This window comes from Castanea sativa, chromosome 5 (genome assembly GCF_040712315.1).
Source record: "Castanea sativa cultivar Marrone di Chiusa Pesio chromosome 5, ASM4071231v1".
In the NCBI taxonomy this organism is placed as follows: Eukaryota; Viridiplantae; Streptophyta; class Magnoliopsida; order Fagales; family Fagaceae; genus Castanea; species Castanea sativa.
The window spans coordinates 64,617,756-64,638,536 of record NC_134017.1 but is presented as its reverse complement, the minus strand read 5'-3'; the positions used below and the strand labels follow the sequence as shown (position 1 = coordinate 64,638,536).

The 20,781-nt window shown below is 42.7% G+C and overlaps 1 protein-coding gene across 1 annotated transcript; it reads left to right on the top strand.

The window, feature by feature from the left end:
* The first annotated feature begins 12,327 nt into the window (after positions 1 to 12,327).
* On the top strand, positions 12,328 to 12,921 carry LOC142635617 (uncharacterized). The gene has a single exon (XM_075809752.1). It carries the CDS (start codon positions 12,328 to 12,330, stop codon positions 12,919 to 12,921), a length of 594 nt encoding a protein of 197 aa, XP_075665867.1.
* The last annotated feature ends 7,860 nt before the right edge of the window (positions 12,922 to 20,781 follow it).

Here is a 20,781-nt window from a genome sequence, read left to right as displayed (position 1 = left end):
GGGCAGCAAAGTGCTAAAAAAGCAATTGGTTTCACGAAAATAGTTTCTTAAGCTCTCAATGTTCTTCTTGTGTCTAGACCTACCTATCCTTAAACCAAGACTCCTCATATAGATGATGTTATTACACTTCTTTGTGGAAGAACTATCACTTGGGGTAATGAACCAAGACTTAACTCTCATGAGTTAACTAAGTTCAATTACACGTTGTTTAGGATAGCATGTCACAAAATCTTTCCTATATCTCATGTGCATACTATTGATAGATGTGTATTTCTGTATGCCTTTAGTACTGATGGTTCTATCTGTTTTCCATCTCTTTTTATTCAAACCATCGTTGAGGTACATAGGAGTAAGTCTAGGAAGCATCATCTCTTCTTCCATGTTTTCATTAGTAGGATCTTAGCTTATTTAGTGCTTGAGGATTTTCTTGCCTTTGATTCAGTTCATCTCACCGCGCCCATAGGATCTTCTTCTCTTAGACAGCAACAAGCACAAAAGAAGACGGTTGAACCAAGTGCTGGTTCATCCAAGAGATCTCGAGTAGCGACTACCGCTGTGGATCCACTTGCTGAGGAGATTCATTTTGATCCTACAACTGCTGTTACTAATGATGATGTGGATGAAGTTAATATTGACATTGATGATGCTGAGCCTATTGTTTCACCAATTGCTCCTCGTCTCTCTCTTTGTGTTATGATAGAGACTTTCATGACTACTCAAGTGGCACATGGATAGCTTTTGGATGAGCTTATTTCAAATGTTACTGCTTCGAGAGTAGATTTTTCTGAGTATAGGAGTCCTTTTCCACCTCCTCCACCCTATGATCATTAATGATTGCCTTTGGTAGTACGTAACAAAAAGGAGGAGTAAATGTGAACTCTTGTACTTAGGGGGAGATGTGTTTTGTATTGAGGGGAGTTTGATTAGTTTTTAGGGAGATAGATTAGACTTTGATGAGTTTAATATTTTTGATGATCTGTGATGTATATATTTGGTTTTTGTTCTTGTTTTCACAAGAATTGATATGTATTGTTGATACACTGCTGATTCTGGTGATATAAATGATGCTATTCATTGATTATTTGTTTTTTTATTTCTGTTTATGAAATCAAGTACTTATATTGTTTATACTGTACTTTCTACACATTCGTTTTTGGTTTGTTTCAGTGTTTCAGGAGTTTACAGGTTAATTTTTTCATCAACTGCTTACTATTTCAGCAACTGATAAATAGTAGATTGTGATACAATTGTATTAGGGCAATACTTTGTAATTGGGTTAGTTCTCGAGTTGAGCAATTCATTTTTATGTATGTTTTGTCACAAATTGCAAAAAGGGGAGATTGTTAGGTTCTAATATTTAGGATTAAGTGTTTAGATTTCTAAATTTATGTATGTTGACAAACCGAGATCAAAACATGTCTAGATTAGGTGTTACGCATTGCTCATGATGGTTTATGTCAAGATTCAAGAACATGCAAACTGCAGAAAGACGAGTTCAGTTTCTATGAAGCTTGACCGATTGAAAATCAAGCTCGACCAATCGAAAATTGTAGACAACAAATTTTAAATTAGGCCCAAAGCCCGCGAAAACATTTAGGACTTGAGTAAAACACTACTAGCTATTGAAGGAAAACCCTAGCTATATTTTATACGTTCTTGAAAGTCTTGTGAGTTACTCTCGTGAGATTTGTGAAGGGAATTTTTTTTTTCCAAATAACATTAAATATAAAAAAATTTAGTTAGTTGTCACGTTTCAAAACAATGTTAAAAACTAGCATCTCGAGTGTCTAAAATTCAAGTTCCAAGATAAAGCTCGAGTTTTTAAGTCTCGATTTGTAAGTGGTGGTAGCTGATGTGGAAGAAAAATCCACGTGGAACTCGAGTTTGCAAGACTTGAGTTTCACTTTTAAGACTTGAGTTTTAAAAACTTGAGTTTTACCATATGATTTTCCTTCTTCTTCCTCAAGCTCTTCTGACCCAGCGTTGTTCTTCTTCGTTCTTCGACATTGCAGATCGTTCCTCTTCAAATCGGAGCTCCAGCGTTCTTTGTTCAATCGACTAGATCGCAACTCCAATGTTCTTCATTCTTCCTCTATTCTCCGCTTCAATTCTTCCTCTGTTCTCTGTTCTTCATCAGATTGTCGACGCTGCACATCGTTCCTCTTCAGATCGAAGCTCCCGCGTCCTTCGTTCAATCGATTAGATCGGGGCTCCAACATCTGCGTTCTTCCTTTATTCTCCTCTTCAGTTCTTCCTCTGTTCTCTGTTCTTCGTCAGATCGTTCCTCTTCATCTTCAGGTACCAAAATCGATTCTTAAAGACTTGATTTTTCTTTTTAGAACTCGAGTCTATAAGACTTGAGATCTATCTAGCAAAAACTATCCAGATCAGCCAGCGGAATTCGAGTATTTAAAACTCGATATTTAGATTGAAATCGACCCTTTTAAACTCGAGATGCTAGTTTGCAGTATTGTTTCTAACGCATGTCAACTTATTATTTTCTTTCCCTCACCACCGTTATTCTACAAATATCCTCCATCTCCTAATTATTGAGTCAACAACACCATAAGACTCACAAAATGTAACACTTACATTGATTTTCACATCAGATAAGATTTTCAAGTGTCATAAAACACTGCATTCTAATATTCACAACACATGATAATCAAACCAGTAAAGCCAAAATCAAAAGGGTCTTTGGAAATAACAATTCTTTGGAGTTTTCTCAATACAAAGAGATGCGACACAATAGTTTTTTAGAATTATTATTGATGATGCTAAGAAGATCAGTAGGCTGGATGCTTCGGACTTGATAGGACCACTTGTTCTCTCTGCGGCCTGAAGAAAAAAGAAAAACGGATCAAAGGCGACCGGGGCTGCCGGCCGAAAACTCTCCGATGGTAAAGTTAGTTTTTCTCACTATGTTTATGGAGTTCCAACTTTTCTGGAGTAAAATCCACATACCTTTGCCTTGTCTGAATCAGGCTTTATATAGTGCCTTCATGAGCGGTTATTGAAATTGGGACCTCTCTTGGATTCAAGGAGGATTAAACGTAACTGCTATAACCGTTTAGGAGTTACACTTCTACTTCACAACGGATACCTGACGGTTATGCGTGGGATAAGGGATTGTTACATTATATTCGGAGATTCTTCTAAGTATAATCTCCTCGTCCTGTAATTCCTTCGTCGAGTGTGCCTGATAATTCCAAGTGTAGCATACTCGTCCACGAAGCTTTATGTGGACGAGTCCTCTCGGGGCAGGCCGAGCGCATCCTCCGGACGAAGGATGTAGCTTCGCTATCATACTCTGGACAGCCTTGTCGGTTACCCTCGTCCTGAGGATAACTCCTGGACGGCTGCCGAGGTGATGACCGTCCAGGGACGGTTTGAGCGTTTTCATCCCACATCAGTTGCCCCTCGTCCAGGAGTTATGCAACGCATCGACGGATTTCAAAACGCGCTACGTGTCACACATCCATAGGGGGTTAGTCAACTAGTTTACTTCTTCGAGGCATGCGCCACGTGTCGCCTTCTAATTGGTTCCGTCGTTGCGGTTATCGAGACTTTTCTGCCTATAAATAGTGGTTTCCCTCCCATGCCCCTTTCACTTTTTCAAATTTTCTGCTTTGACACTCTCGTCCGTCGCTTCGTCTAAGAATATCCTCAGCGTCCTTAGTGTCCCTCGTCTAGAGCCAGGTAATCTCTCTAATTCTAGCTTTCCTTTTTAAGTGTTAGGGCGTTTTCAATGGCCTCCTGCTCGTCTAGCGACAGTGTGGTCAAGGCCATAGACGAGTATCACGACGACTCTAGTTGTGATACTTCCAGTAATGCCAGTAGTAGTAGTAGTGGTCACACAACTGAGGAATACACATCTGGTGTTCCTGGGATTCCTGCAGAAACCTTTCAGGAGTGTATTAGGGCGAGGACAGCCTCTGGGGCTGACACCTCGACGAGCTCCCCGCCGTCCTCCCCTTTGGACGAACGGGAAACCGTATATAGTTGTGCTCTAGAGGTTCCTTCTAGGACGGACGAGAGAAGGTTAGATTCCCTTAGGAGTTGGTTTCAAATTCCTGATGACCTAAACCCTAGGTTAGCTGTCCGAGGTGAATGGTGTTGCCAGCCTCGTTTTGGGATAGGTGTCTATGAAGCTTATCTGTTAGGGGGGCTTAGACTTCCCTTGAATGCCTTTGCTAGGGAATTGCTCACCAGGCTGGGCTTGGGAGTGTGTCAGCTTAACCCTAACGCATGGAGACTAATTGTCTCCATGCAAGTCTTATGGATGGAGGTGTTTGACGGGGACCATCCTATCACCGTGGACGAGTTCTTGTACTGCTATAAACCCTCCGAGATAAATCAATCTCGAGGCTTCCATCAGTTCACAGCTAGGAGCAATGACTGTAGACTGATTAAGTCTTTGCCCTCGTCTGACAGAAACTGGAAGACAAAATTTTTCTTCGTCTCTGGTTTCTGGGCGGGACATCCTGTTGAGATTGGTAGAGACTCGTTTGCTCCTTATACTGGAGACATAGGGAACCTTCGTCCAGAAGGTATGTTGTGCTCTTCTTTTTTGTTTCTTTTTTATTGTACTTTTTCTTTAGACGATGGTCTAACCTTAACTTCCTTCTTTCCTTTCCAGCCGTTGGACGACCTTCTCTGAGCAAGTTCCACCGTGATCGCGTCCACAGGGCCCGTCTACATTCTGAACGAGACTTTCACTCGTTAGTGACCCTTAAGCGTCTACACAAGTGGGGACTCGGCCCTGAACCGTCCGTCGACGCCTTAGCACACGAGCTAACTACCCGTAGACGTGAGTGTTCCTCTTTAAGATATGTCTTTTCCAATTTTGTTTTATCATTATTATTTATATGTCTTTTTCAAATTTTTTTTTTTTTTTGGGAATGGCAACCGTGAAGGGAAACAAGGGGAAGGAAGTGGTCGACGAGGCAGCTAGATCTGAACCTCAACCCCAACCTCGTCTTGTTTCTGGAGAGAAAAGGAAAAGCTTGTCCAAGCATGTGGACTTGGTTAGCTTGCCAAGTCGTCGGGGGAAGAAAGCTAAGTCTGGGTCGTCCAGGCCTGAAACTGCTAGGCCTGAACTTCCTTCCCAGCCGCCCGTCCTGGTCGTTGATGTTGACTCTTCCACGCCCCTAAGTGCCACTCCGTCCAAGTCTCCTGTTCCTGACTCGTCCCAGCCTCTTCAAGGGATTTCTACTAACTTATTGGGGAACGAGGATCTGGCTTGGGAGCGATTCCAAGAAGCTGTGAAAGGCGAGGATGTAGCTGCGTGCTACAACATGTCCTTGAAAGAGTTCGAGCACTTTGGCGTCCACGATCTCTTCAAGGTGACCATCTTTGCCTCGTCTTGATTTGTCCATGTTTGCCCAATATTATTTCTATCATCTGAACTTCCTATTCTTCTATGTAGGCAATGTCCAAGTTCATAGCTGCGTCCAGGCAGGCCACAGAGTTGGACAGGACGAGGATCCTTCTAGAGAAAAGAATAGAAGAGATCAAGAACGACTGTAGGACGTGGGCAGAGGTGGCGAACAAGGCCAAGGACGAGGCTGAGGAGTTCAAGGCTTTGGTGGGGGAGTTGAAGTCCGACACTGCCAAGAAGGACGAGCGTCTTGAACTTCTTCAGAAGGAGAACGACGAGTTGAGCCTACTTCTGAAGAAAGCTAAAGACGAGGCGGTGGAGGAATTCAAGGCGTCCAAGGAGTTTACTGACCTGATGGACACAAACTATGCAGCAGGGTTTGAGGACTTTAGGATGGACGCTATGGACAGCTTTCCTGAAGTTGACTTTAGCGTCATCAAACTCAACCTTGCTGCTGCTACAAGTTCTCTCGTCCAAACAGGTTCAGACGATGTCAACATTGAGGACGACGCTTCCACCAGACCAGCCCAGGACGACCCCAACGCTGATGCCCCTTCCTCTTGAAGAAGATGTTTCTATTTCTAACCAATCATCATTGTCACTTAGCCTCTTTTTTTTTAAATGTATTTAAGAATTTGAGATGTTATTCAAGTACAATTTCCTCGTCCAGAGTGTTCTAGACGAGCTTATGAACAATGTCTTTTACTGCTTATTTTATGAGGGTTTTTGGACGGTGGCCGTCTACCCTTTTCAAGTTAAAGAATATCTTCTTTGTTTGTTATCATTTATGTCATTGTCTTTTAAACAATGCTCTAAGTGTTGAATGACCGTCTACAATCTCTTTATGGACGACCCACTTAGGACTGATGATGACTGCATTACTTTGGCCTGTCCTTTAGGCAATTATTATTCGCCTTCTCGAAAGTAGTTTATAATGTTTATGTTTTCTCGTCTTGACTAGTGCTCGTCCCTGGAATGTTATACCTTAAGGCTTATTTTTCCTTCTTAGACGAGTGAGCCTTGGCCTTTTTCCTTTTGCTTTATCCCTTCTCTTTTTTTTTTTTTTTTGAAGGAAAGCTTTGGACGAGCAGTCCTTGGCTTCTTTCTCTTGCTTTATCCTTTTTAAAGGAAAACTTTGGACGAGAAGTCCATGGCTTCTTGCTCTTGCTTTATCTTTTTTAAAGGAAAGCTTTGGACGAGAAGTCCTTGGCTTCTTTCTCTTGCTTTATCCTTTTTAAAGGAAAGCTTTGGACGAGAAGTCCTTGGCTTCTTTCTCTTGCTTTATCCTTTTTAAAGGAAAGCTTTGGACGAGAAGGCCTTAGCATTTTTCCCTTTGCTTTGTCCTCATTTTTTTTTTAAAGGAAGCTTGGACGAGCATGCCTTAGCATTTTTTCTTTGCTTTATCCTCGTTTAAAGGAAATCTTAGACGAGTTTTACCTTCGTCCCGAGATTTTACTTGTCTAAGGCTTTTGCCTCGTCCGTGGATATTATCAGGGAAACTGGAATTCAAGTATATAAGAAATCCAAACCATGTTATTACATGAACATTGTTCACAAACTTGGCACATGCTTGTAAGCTAGTGCCTTATTAAGATATCTAGTACATAGCATTGTCTTTCATAAGCTAGTCTGTAGGTAGTGCAAAAGGTTAAGAACTAGTGCACTTTTATTCACAACACACCATAATAGTAGTAAAAGCAAAAGTAAATATAAGCAAACATGCAAATCACAACTGTAATTTTGCCACTGACTTCCCTCGTCCCCGCTCATCACTGATAATACCTTCGCAGATGTTCCACGTTCCAAGGATGCTCCAACTTCCGCCCGTCCAGGGCTTCCAGGTAGTAGGTCCCCTGCCTTTTGCAGTTGATCACCCTGTAGGGTCCTTCCCAATTGGGTCCCAGTTTTCCATGAGCTGGGTTCCTGGTCGCCAAGGAGACCCTTTTGAGGACAAGGTCCCCCACACCGAAACGTCTGGGTTTTACCATGGCGTCATGCTGTCTGGCCATGAGATTTTTGTACCTTGCCGTCCTTTGCTCCGCATCCATTCTTACCTCATCAATAAGATCGAGGTCAAGGCGAAGTTGTTCCCCGTTGTCTTTCTCCTGGTACTCCATCACTCGGTAACTTGCCATATGGACCTCCGCTGGTATGACAGTTTCACTCCCATAGGCTAGTTTAAAAGGGGTCTCTCCTGTTGGAGTTCGTGCGGTCGTCCTATAGGCCCAAAGAACACCCGGTAGCTCGTCTGGCCATATCCCTTTCGCCCCCTCGAGCCGAGTCTTGATGATTTTCAGCAGGGATCGGTTTGCTACTTCTGCTTGTCCGTTTGCTTGTGGATGGGAAGGTGAGGAATAATGATTCTTGATCCTGAAATGATTGCAAAAATCCCTGAAGGGTGCGTTGTCAAATTGACGTCCGTTGTCGGATACTAACACCCTGGGTACCCCGAACCTGCATAGAATATTCTTCCACACAAAATTTTTCACATTCTGCTGAGTGATTGCTGCAAGAGGCTCGACTTCTACCCACTTGGTAAAGTAATCTATTCCTACCACCAAAAACTTCATCTGCCGGATTCCTACAGGGAAAGGACCCAGGATATTCAGGCCCCACTGTGCGAAGGGCCATGGGGCCGTCATTGGGGTCTGGTATTCTGACGGCTGTCTAGGCACATTGCTATAACGATGGCATTGGTCACATACCTTGACATAGGCTTTAGCGTCTGCCTGCATTGTTGGCCAATAGTAGCCGGCACGGACGACCTTATAGACAAGGGACCTTGCCCCTGAATGATTTCCGCACGATCCTTCATGCACTTCCTTTAGAACATAGTTTGACTCGTCAGGAGCCAAGCATCTTAAGTAGGGTTGGGAAAAGCCTCGCTTGTACAACACCTCATTAATGAGGACATACTTGGCCGACCTGACCCTTAATTTTCTCGCCTCATCCTTGTCCTCTGGAAGCCTCCCATCCTTGAGGTAAATTATTATCGGACTCATCCAATTCTCTCCTCCTCCTATCTGCTGTATGTCAGGGATGTCTATGCTCGGCATGTACTGGATGTCGCCAAACTCGTCTATGACCCCTGCCGAGGCAGCTTTCGCCAAGGCGTCTGCTTCTGCATTCTCTTCCCTGGGAAGTTGAATAAAACTTACGGCTGAAAATTTTCGGGCAAGGCGTTTCACTTTGTTAAGGTACTTCTTCATTCGATCCTCCTTGACATCACACATCCCATTTACTTGGTTAATGACCAGTTGAGAGTCTCCTCTAATTGTCAAGGACTCCGCCCCTAAGGACTTGGCCAATTCCAACCCCTTGAGTAGAGCCTCGTACTCAGCCTCGTTGTTGGTAGTTGGATACTGCAGACGGGGCGCATACTCCAGCTTGTCACCCTCAGGGGACTTCAGTACAATTCCAATCCCTCCTGCATACAGTGTGGACGATCCGTCTACATTAACCACCCACATTTCATTTCCTTCGTCCTCATTCAGGTCGTCCTGACTGGGGGTGAATTCCGCAATGAAATCTACCAACGCTTGCGCTTTTATTGTGCTCCTCGGGAGGTACCTAACATCAAACTCGCTGAGCTCAACGGCCCACTGTACTAGCGCGGAGAGAAGGAACCAGGAAGGGTCGGAAGGTAGCAATGCCCTAAGCAAGCTGGAACGATAGGACACGAGCCGACCATTTATCACCGAAACCGTCCCACCTCACATAGTCGCTGAGATGCAGATGATGAAGGAGCGAATGGATTGCATGATGAACGTCCTCAGAGGACGGGTGTCCAACGATCTTGATGACCTGGTCCAGCAAACTGACTCACCATTCATAGCGTCGGTTAATTAATTCCCCCTTCCACAAAAGTTTTGTATGCCATAGGTAGAAAGCTACGATGGGTCCAAGGATCCTTTAGATCACTTGGAGTCTTTCAAGACCCTGATGCACCTTCAAGGGGTGCCGGACGCAATCATGTGCAGAGCCTTCCCCACCACACTGAAGGGACTTGCAAGGATCTGGTTCAGTAGGCTGACGCCCAACTCCATTGGTACTTTCAAAGAGTTAAGTGCCCAATTCGCCTCGCACTTCATCGGGAAGGCACATGTATAAGAAATCCACCGCATGCTTGATGAACATTAAGCAGTGGGAAGAAGAGACGTTGAGGTCTTACATAACTCGTTTTAACAAGTAGGCCCTCTCAATTGACGAAGCAAACAACAAGAAACTCGTAGCGGGGTTCACCAATGGGCTGCTGAAGGGTAAGTTCCTATTTTCTCTATAAAAGAACGACCCAAAGACCATGTCAGAGGTACTTTACAGAGTGACCAAGTACATGAACGTGGAAGATGCATTACTAGCTCGAGAAGAGGAGCCCAAGAAAAGGGAGAGGCAGGAAGATGTATGATCGGACAAGGGGCGGAAGATGGCTAGAATTGGAAAACGACAGGAGGACCGACGCTCCAAAACACCTGCGGGAAAGTTCACGAGCTTCACCCTGCTGACTGCCCCAATTGACCAAGTACTGATGCAAATTAAGGATGAAGGAGCCCTGACTTTTCCCGGCAAGCTGAAGGGAGATCCTAACAAGAGGTCAAGGGGCAAATATTGCCGTTTTCATCGTAATTAAGGCCACGACACAATTGACTGCTATGACTTGAAGCAACAAATAGAAGCTCTTATTAGACAAGGAAGGCTGTAGAGGTTTGTTAGCAAGGAAAGAATGGACCCGCCGTAGGAACAGGCTCCCCGACGGGAGAACGAGCGCCCGAGGCCGCCCGTAAGAGATATAAGAATGATCGTAGGAGGCATCGCGACTGCTGGGTAGTCGAAAAGAGCTCGTAAGACTTATCTCAGGATGATTCAAAACATCCAGCTGACGAGTTTCGTACACAAGATGGCGCGGATCGACAACCCCCTCATTGGATTCTGGGAAGAAGACGCACGACATCTTCACCACCCACATGATGACGCATTCGTCGTCACTATACAAGCATGAGACTATAACATCACCGAGGTCTGGTTGACAACGGTAGCCCGACTGACATCCTCTACTACCCCACATTCCAGCAGATGAGGATTGTTAAGGAGCGACTAGTTCTAACTAACGCTCCACTCATTGGCTTTGGAAGGACAAGGGTATTCCCCCTTGGAGTCGTCACTTTGGCTGTAACTGTAGGCGACTATCCCAAGCAAATCACTAAGAATGTAACATTCCTCGTGGTCGATTGCTCGTTGGCTTACAACACCATCATAGGACGGCCTACCCTCTATTTATGGAAGGCTATAACCTCAACCTACCATTTAATGATAAAATTTCCTACTGACTATGGAGTAGGAGAATTACGAGGAGATCAGGTGACTGCACGTGAGTGTTACGTAGCCATGATGGAAATGGATGACCACCTCCAGGCCATGAGCATAGAAGAACATCGGATGGCGATGGAGCCCGTTGAAAGGCTTGAAGATATACCTATTGACGATTCCCGGCCAGAACGAACAACCAAGATCGGCACCCTTGCAAACCTGACGGTTCGCCAAGCACTCACAACTTTCCTAAAAAAAAATCAGGACGTATTCGCTTGGAGCCATGAAGACATGTCAGGAATCGATCCGTCAGTCATGGTGCACAGATTGAATGTGTTGCCTTCCTTTCCGTCCTTCCTCCAAAAGAAACGAGTGTTCGCCCAAGAGAGATATCGGGCTATGGCAGAAGAAGTCTGCAAACTACCAGAGGCAGGTTTCATTAGGAAGTTTGCTACCCTGATTGGTTGGCGAACGTCGTGATGGTCAAGAAGAGTAATAAAAAATGGAGAATGTGCGTAGACTTCACGGACCTGAACAAAGCGTGCCCTAAAGATAGCTGCCCCCTCCCGCGGGTCGACCTCCTGATGGACTCTACGGCTCAACACCAGCTGCTGAGCTTCATGGATGCATTTTCAAGATACAACCAAATTCAAATGGACGAAGCTGATCAAGAGAAGACTTCGTTCATAACAAGCCAAGGCCTTTTTTGTTACAAGGTCATGCCATTCGGCTTAAAAAACGCGGGCGCAACATATCAGAGGCTTATGAAAAAGATGTTCGCATGACAGATTGGGAGAAATGTCCAGGTATATGTTGACGACATGCTAGTGAAAAGCCGAAGGGAAGACGATCACTTGGAGGATCTCAGGGAAACCTTCGACACTCTTCGTTCGTACAACATGAAGCTTAATCCAGGCAAGTGTGCCTTCGGAGTGACGGCGGAAGAATTTTTAGGATACATGGTGTCCCAGAGAGGTATTGAGGCTAACCTGGACAAGATCTGGGCTATAATAGAAATGACACCTCCTAAAAATATAAAAGAAGTACAAAGCCTTAACGGCAAGGTCGCTGCACTTAATAGATTTGTATCCAAAGCGACAGATAAATGTCTACCATTCTTCCGCACGCTGAAGAAGTTTTTTGAGTGGACGACCGAATGTCAGCAGGCGTTTGAGGACCTAAATGCCTACCTCTCTTCACCACCACTACTAAGTCCCTCACAACTGGGAGAAAAATTGTTCCTTTACTTGGTGGTCTCCCCAGCCGCCGTCAGTGCAGCCTTGGTTAGAGAAGACGACAAGGTGCAAAGACCTGTTTACTATGCCAGCCGGGTGCTTCACGGTGCAGAAGAAAGGTACCCTCAAATGGAAAAACTTGTCTTCGCTCTAGTCATAGCCGCCCGTAAGCTCAAGCCATACTTCCAAGCCTATACGGTGATCGTCCTAACTAACAAGCCTTTACGGCAAGCGATGAGCAGTATCGAAACTATCGAACGTATGACGCTATGGGCAATAGAGTTGAGTTAATTCGACATACAATATCGCCTATGTACTGCCATCAAGGGATAGGTGGTAGCTGACTTCATTGCAAAGTTCACTAACGCGGAAGGCCAAGGGGTAGAATATCTCTAATGGAGCATATACATGGATGGATCGTCCAACAGACAAGATGATGGAGCAGGGGTCGTACTTCAATCTCCAGAAGGAGATAAGATCGAATGCATGGTCCGTCTTGACTTCCCTACAACTAACAACGAAGCAGAGTATGAAGTCCTAATAGCGGGGCTAGATCTCCCTAAAGTAGTACGGGCCGCGAATATGGTTAACCATTATGATTCCCAGGTTGTCACAAATCAAGTGAACGGTGATTATGAATGTAAGGGTGAAAAGATGAAGAGGTACTTAGAGCAAGCAAAAAGAAGGGTAAATGAGTTACAAGCCAAGATAGTTCAAATTCCAAGAGGAGAGAACGAGCAAGCCGATTGTCTTGCCAAAGCCGCATTGGCGGAATATATGATGACCCCCGACAAGGTACTTTCCTTTATTCAACTCTCACCACTGATAGATGTCGTCGATGTGCAGGAGATAGGTTCTAAAGGCAATTGGACCACCCCCTTAATCTCTTACTTAAAAGATGGCACGTTGCCTGACGGGAAGGAAGCAACAAGAAAGCTGAAGGTCCAGTCGGCGCGATTCGTCTTGATAAAGGACATCCTGTATAAGAGGGGTTTCACCTGATCATACCTAAGATGTTTAAGCCCCAAAGAGGTGGAGTACGTCATGAGAGAAGTACAAGAGGGGATTTGCGGCAACTAGGGGTGTCAATTCGGGTTAGCGTGTCCGGTTCGTGTCGTGTCGAGTCGAGGTAAGGGTATTCTACTAAATGACTTAACCCTAACCCGACCCATTTAATAATCGTGTCAGGATCCTTCAACCCTAACCCGACCTATTAATAAGGCGGGTTGACCTGACCCAACCTATTTAACACGCTTAATAAATGAGTCGTGTTGGGTTGATACGAATGTAACACAACCCATTTCAACCTGCATAATATTAAATATAACATTCATCTAGAAATAATTTTTTTACATCCCAAAAAGCAATGCATACATTTCAAGTCTTCAACCAACGTTCAAAACAATATAGTTCAACAAAAATATAATATTCATCTAGAAATAAGTTCTTTACACTCCAAAAGAAGTGCAACACTTCAGCCCAAATTCAAAATAACATAGTTTAACAAAAACAAAATAACATAGTTCAACAAAAATATAATATCCTTAGAACTCGCCAAATGCTAAGTATCAATATTGAAAAAATTTGAGCAAACAGTAGACTAATCTTGACTATGACCACGATTATCATCCATAGATTCTTTTTTGATGTCCAAATTCATAACATCTTCCATAAGCTCATCCAATTTCATTTGTGCAAGTTCTATGCCAAAAAAATGAAAATAAATAAGTATTAGTAGTTACAAAATATGATCATGCCTCAACAGTTTTACAAGAACTAAATAATAATAATGTGAGAGTAATAATAACTAATGAAACAAATAAGATTACCTTTCTCTCCATACAACCAATTTCTAGTGCAAACCAATGCCTCAACAGTGTCCGGCCTCAATGAACTCCTAAATTGATCAATCACTCTCCCACCAACACTAAAAGTAGACTCTGAGGCAACAGTAGAAAAAGGAACACTCAAAACATCACGAGCCATGGAAGCTAATTCAGGGAATCAGAACTAATTTGCTTTCCAAAATGAGAGAATATCTAAGTTTACACGCCTGTCCACTCTTGGCTCATCCAAATAGAGTTCTAATAGACTTTTTTTGTGAATGGGCAGACTCTTCATCAATTTCAAATGAATCAAATTCCTAAATAAACAACAATGTCGATAAATATCACTCTTACAAAAGAGCAAATAACTTATTAAATTAAAATAAAAAATAGCAATATAAAATAACATAATAAATTAAAATAATTTTTTACTTGCATAACTGCTCTAGTCTCTTTGCTAAAAGATTGAATTGGACTCACATGAACAACCTTTCCACCACGTTTTCCAGTAGTTGCTGATGTTGTAGGAGCATTACTTGCATATTCCAAGTAAAGAGAAAATAGTTTCTCACGCACATTTAAATATGCAGGGGAACCACTATATCCATAAAGCTTCTTATAGCAAAAATCCACAAACTGAAGCTTATAACGAGGGTCCAAAGTAATTGCTATAGCTAGTAGTACATTGAAGTCCAACCAATACTTCTCAAACTTGGCAAGCATTTAGACTGCCATTCTTCTCATATACTCATCTTCGTTCTCCATTTGTTGCCTCAAGGTTAGATAAATCATGAACACTGATGGAAAGTACAAATTGGCAGCAGGATATTTGGTTCCAGAAAATGCACAAGTAGCATCATAAAAAACAGCCAAGAATTTGTCAATCTTTTCTACCTTACTCCACTCATCAATAGTGGGACAATTCTTATAATTAGAGTCTGTCAATTCTAAGTGGCAAAAAGCGCGCTTGTAGTAAAGAGCATTCTCAATCATAAGAAAGGTAGAATGCCACCTAGTGGGAACATCTTGTCTTAAGCCTCTCTTACCATCTAAAGACATTTGATTCACCGACTCTAAAAAATTTTGCTTCCTCACTTGTGAACCTTTCACATATTTAACACTTTCTCGAATTTTTTGGATAGCAATATCAATCTCCTTTAAGCCATCTTGTACTATTAAATTAAGAATATGAGCACAACAACGAAGATGAAAAAAATCACCATTACAAACAAGTGCTTTCCTAATACTCAACTGAGTTTTCAAGATGTTAACAGAAACATCATTAGAGGAGGCATTATCTAATGTCATAGAGAACACCTTGTTCTCAATTTCCCACTCACAAAGCAAATTATACATTTTCTCAGACAAAGAAACTCCATTGTGTGGTGGAGGCATAAAGCAAAAATTCAACACCCTTTTTTGTAGAACCCAGTTTTTATCAATGAAATGTGCAGTAATGCACATATATCCATCAGTGATTACAGAAGTCCATAAATCAGATGTTAAACTAATTCTACTTGGAGCATCTTTTAACATGAATTTAATCTTTTCTTTCTCCCTTCTATGCATCTTAATTAAATCAGCCCTAGCAGTATTTCTAGTAATAATGGTAGCTTCAGGGCATAAATAAGAAAATATAGCTCTTATGGCAGTATACTCAACAAAACGAAATGGTAATTCATGCATAACAATAGCAGCAACTAGCAACTCCCTAAATTTATCAGGTTCAAATTTAGATACAGCCCCACCATTTTTACTTAAAAGTAATTGATCCACATCTCGTGTATCTCTTCTCACACATGTTTCCAAATGACGCTTTAAGTTTCCAGTTCCGTAATTACCTGGAACCAAGTAAACAAGTCCACATCTCTTACATCTGCATCTTGGCTTCTTGTCTGGTCCAGGAGAAACCATCTCAAAGTGTGGCCAAACTAGTGAAGTTTTCCTACCCTTTTCTTTGTTTGACCCTCCATTAGAACTGTTACATCTTCCAAGTCATCAACTTCTTTCTCAGTTATAATTTCCACATCATTTGTATTTTCCACGTTATTGCTATTATTGGTTTCCTCCATCTATACCTACACAGTTCACAAAATGCAAATAAACAACACATTACAATACAAATATAAACACTGTTCTTGACGTTTTTTATTATTTTCCATCACAAACACTTTTTAATTCTATAATCTACAACATATGAAACACACTTCAAAAAATAATATACGGATCTAAGGGAATTAACACATGTTTATAAGATGGCCAAGAAGCATAATGTCAAGTTGTCTTATTATCATTCAAAGAAACTAAAACAAGTGGGCCATATCATGCAATCAAGAAAAACACAAGGCACATGGGTTCAAACTTCAAAGTTTATTGTACAAAAGTTGAAAAGCATTATGCAGAAAAAAAAAACACATTAGAGAGAGAGAGATAACTGGCTGAAGAGTTTACACTTGAGTATGAGAATTGGCGTGTGAAAAAAAGTATGACTGAAATTAAAAAAAATTAGATATTTATAAGAAGGTTTAGAGGTTTAGGGTTTGTAGGGTTTAGAGATTTAGGGTTTGTAAATTTTTAATTTTCAATTATATCCCTTGTAAATTTTTGTAATTACTCACTTTTCTTTTTAAATTTAAAATATATGTTGGATATAAAAGGTATTTGACAAATCTAAAATAAAATAAATATTTATTTGTTATACGAGTTAAACGGATCATTTCGGGTTGGACTCAAATAAATTGGTGTGTCAAACGTGTCTATTGCGGGTTACACGGGTTGACCCGCTTATGACCTATTTCTTATCGTGTCGCTTTTGGGTCGACCCATTTATGACCCAAACCCATTAAGACTCAACCCTAACCCGAAAAACGTGTTGGGTTCATGTCATGTTCGCGGGTTGGGTCGAATATTGACACCCCTAGCGGCAACCACTTAGGGTCGCGGTCATTGGTGCATAAATTGATTCGGGCAGGATACTATTGACCTATGCAGAAAGACGCCCAAACTTATGTTAAAGCTTGTGACAAATGTCAAAATTTCAACAACATCATCACACAACCGACAGAAGAGTTGACGCCAATAATCGCTCTGTGGCTATTCGTCCAATGGGGATTGGACATCATGGGCCCATTCCCAATAGCAGTGAGACAACTGAAGTTCCTAATAGTCGGTATAGACTACTTCACCAAATGAGTAGAAGCTGAAGCCTTAGCCACAATCACTAAGAAGAACGTACGGAGCTTTGTTTGGAAAAACATCATTTGTAGGTATGGAATCCCAAGGGTCTTGATCTTGGACAACGGTAAGCAATTTGACAATGACTCCTTCCGAGGCTTCTACTCATAGTTGGGAATAAAAAACCACTACTCCTCCTCTGCCCATCCTCATGCCAACGGACAAGTTGAGGTCACAAATTGATCCTTGTTTCGGATCATCAAGACTCGACTCGAGGGGGTAAAGGGTATATGGCCGGAGGAGCTGCCCAACGTACTATGGGCAAACAGGACAATAGTCAGAACCCCTACAGGAGAGACTCCATTTCGACTAACATATGGGAGCGAGGAGGTCATCCTAGCTGAGGTTGGACTCATGAGCTACAGGGTGGACAATCACAACAAGGGAAGGAATGACGAGGCTATACGTCTACAGCTTGATCTAGTAGACGAGGTCAGGGTGACAGCTGAACAGAGACTCGTACGATACTAGGACCTCATGGCCAAACACTACAACTCCCGAGTCAAGCACCGGGACTTCAAAGATGGAGACCTCGTCTTGAGGAAAATGATGGGCGCCGCCCGAGACCCCGCACAAGGAAAGCCTGGCCCAAACTGGAAAAGACCCTATAGAATCACATCATGGCTGAGGAAAGGCACCTACCACCTGGAGACACTTGATGGGCAGAAGCTACATCATCCATGGAATGCTAAGCATCTCAGGAAGTACTACCAGTAGAAGACGGCATGAAGATAGCTACTCCTCATTTCTAGTTTATTTATTTTAGTCGTTTATCTTAGTTTACTTTTGTCTACAGTACATTTAAGCCCAAAGTCTAAAGTTTATTCTTGTTGAACAAATTTTCTACTTATATATGCATTCATAATAATAAAAGGAGTTTATTAAGAAACGACTGACATATTTGTCGTGTGGACGGAATTAGCTAGTCTTCAAGTCCAGAGGACGACATTATTATTAAGTCCACAAAGTGGATGATTCTACTGCTAAGTCCACAAAGTGGACGAGTCTACTGTTAAGTCCTCAAAATGGACAAATTTATAAAGTCCACCAAGTGGACGATCTTATTGTCAGGTCCAAGAGGACAACATTATTATAAAGTCCATAAAGTGGACGAGTCTACTGTTAAGTCCACAAACTAGAAAAATTTATAAAGTCCACCAAGTGGACGATCTTATTGTCAGGTCCAAGAGGACGACATTATTATTAAGTCCACAAAGTGGACGAGTATACTGTTAAGTCCACAAAATGGACGACTTTATAAAGTCCACCAAATGGACGATCTTATTGTCAGGTCCAAGAGGACGACATTATTATCAAGCCCATAAAGTGGACGAGTCTACTGCTAAATCCACAAAGTGGACGAGTCTACTAAGTCCACAAAATGGACGAATTTATCGTTAAGTCCACCAAGAGGATGACCTTACTGTTAAGTCCACAAAATGGACGAATTTATCATTACGTCCACCAAGTGGACAACCTTATTGCTAAGCCCAAGTAGACGACCTTACTATTAAGTCCACGAAGTGGACGAGTTTGCAAGATAGACGAATTTAATATCAAGTCCACGAAGTTGATAGGCTCAAAATAAAGTCCACTAAGTGGACGGGTTCATTACTAAACTTACAAAATGAATGAATTTATTAGATTCCAAAAAGTAGACGAAGTGGTCAACTAAAAGAAAGCTAACGCTGTTATCTGTAAGCTGACGGACCCATGACAGTGGCCAAAATGACGGGATGAAATCAGACAAGCTTAAGGACAATCTAAGTAAACGGCTTCACCCTATTTCACTAAGTACCTCGGCATACAAGTGCATACATACCAAATGAAAAGCAACACATATATTAATAGTGACGTATGTAAAATACCACAAATAAAGTAAATTTCTTACAAGTAGAACCCAAAAATGAATGGGCATCAAACATTGTTTGGATTTGAATCTAGTTTACAAAAAGAAAGAACTAAGTTCAAGAGGCTAGGATATCTTGAGGATTCTTGACGTTCTTGGAAGGAAGGTCTTGGACACCCTGAGAAGGAAAGCCTTCTACAGTAGGAGGGTTGGCTGACGGAGTTAAAAGGTTGACGGGTTGATCCACGGCAGGTTGGGCAAGGACGACGCTATCAACCTTCGGGTCCACCTTGAGCTTGGTAGCATTGTCACTTTCCTCAAATATGGTGTCCCCCACAGGAGTCGACGATAGAGGCTCATCCATATTGACTTTGGATAAATCCAAGTCAAAGTAGACAGACTTGACCTGTTTTAGGCAGTCCTTAAATCCGTCACCATAGTATACGGCACAAGCGTCTATGAAGGGCTGCGAGTCCTTAAATTCCACCACAGCGTCGCTCCTGACCGTTTCCACCAGGCTTAAAAGAGCTTTCAACTCCTTTTCCACCGTCACTTTGGCCTCTTGTTCCTACTTCCTCTGACGACCCTCCTTCGCCAAATGTTCCTTTAGCGCTTTCACCTCTTTGCCGAGAAGACGAGAAGACTCCTTGTATTGCTCTTGCCCGTTGATTAGGTTCTTGATGCGTGTATGCAGACGGGTAATCACTCCCTCTTTAGCGACGCTCCTATCTTGAAAAGCCTCCATACGAACCATAGCTTACACGGCAAAAAATAACGTCAGTCTACTAAATCCCTTCTAGTATTGAAGTAGGGAAACAGACATACCCGAGCAAGATCAAAAAGGCCTGACTCCCCTAGCTCCTGCTTCGCTTGCTCAGCACAAGGGTCTATCTCTTCGCTTATGAGGATAGACTCCATCGCCTCGAGGGTATAGTCCTTGTGGGTTAGAAGACAACGATCACCCTGAGTGACGGGACCTGACGATGCCATTAACCCCTTGCCCGCCCCGTGGTTCGGCTTAAGGGGTGATGAATTTTTAGGCTGTTTGTCCCCAGGAGTGATAGCAGCCTTCTTGGGAGACGATCACCTTTCCCGTTAGCCTTCCTCTTGGTAGCCGTCTTCCCGACGACCTTAGGGGCTAATGAAGATGTCCCCTCCCCCTTTGTTTTCTTCTCCTCTTCCTTCCTCTTGGCAGAAGCTGCCCGAACCCTTTACCTAGCTACCTCTATTTTTGCAAAAAATGAGAAGCGAGAATCAGAACAGGAGAAGACGACGAAAACAAAAAAGACGGGAGAAATTAAGGGATGCATACGTCGACGGGAGCAGGCATTTAACCTACAAGCTTTCGGCGTCGGCTCTGGACCCCCGCAGTATAAATGTAAAGCGTTGAGTGTAATCAGGTCTCGACACTTTCGCTCGTCCAACAAGATGGCTGTTACCCGACGGATAAAGTCCTTTTGTTCTGCTGTAATATGTGGACGAATGCTAGCTAGAAAGAAAAGTAGATGCTGTTAGAAGTCAAATAAATGGACTAAGTAAAGAAGCAAACAAGATCAACCTGAGTCCCTGACATAAGCCCAAGTGTTGTCAAAACTGTGGGGCATCGACTCCTACTCCTCCTGACAGCACACCCAGTTCGTCCCCTTAACAAAAAAGTACCTGCCCTTCCAATTCCTATTTGAATCGGGCATATCTAACACCAACTTTAACTTTTTCTTCCTTACTGCAAAATGGTATATCCTCTGGGACGAGGAGATATGTTAGGGTTGGTAGCACCAAAAGAACTCGTCAAAGGTTAACTGACGATTCCCGCCACTCAGAAAACCCCATAAGATCTCAGTCCTGATAAATATCCGCCAAGCATTGGGGGCAATCTAGCTGACGGATAAACCAAAAAATTAGCCAACTGACGATGAAGTGCCATCAGCGGTAGTCTCAATCTTGCTGCGAACA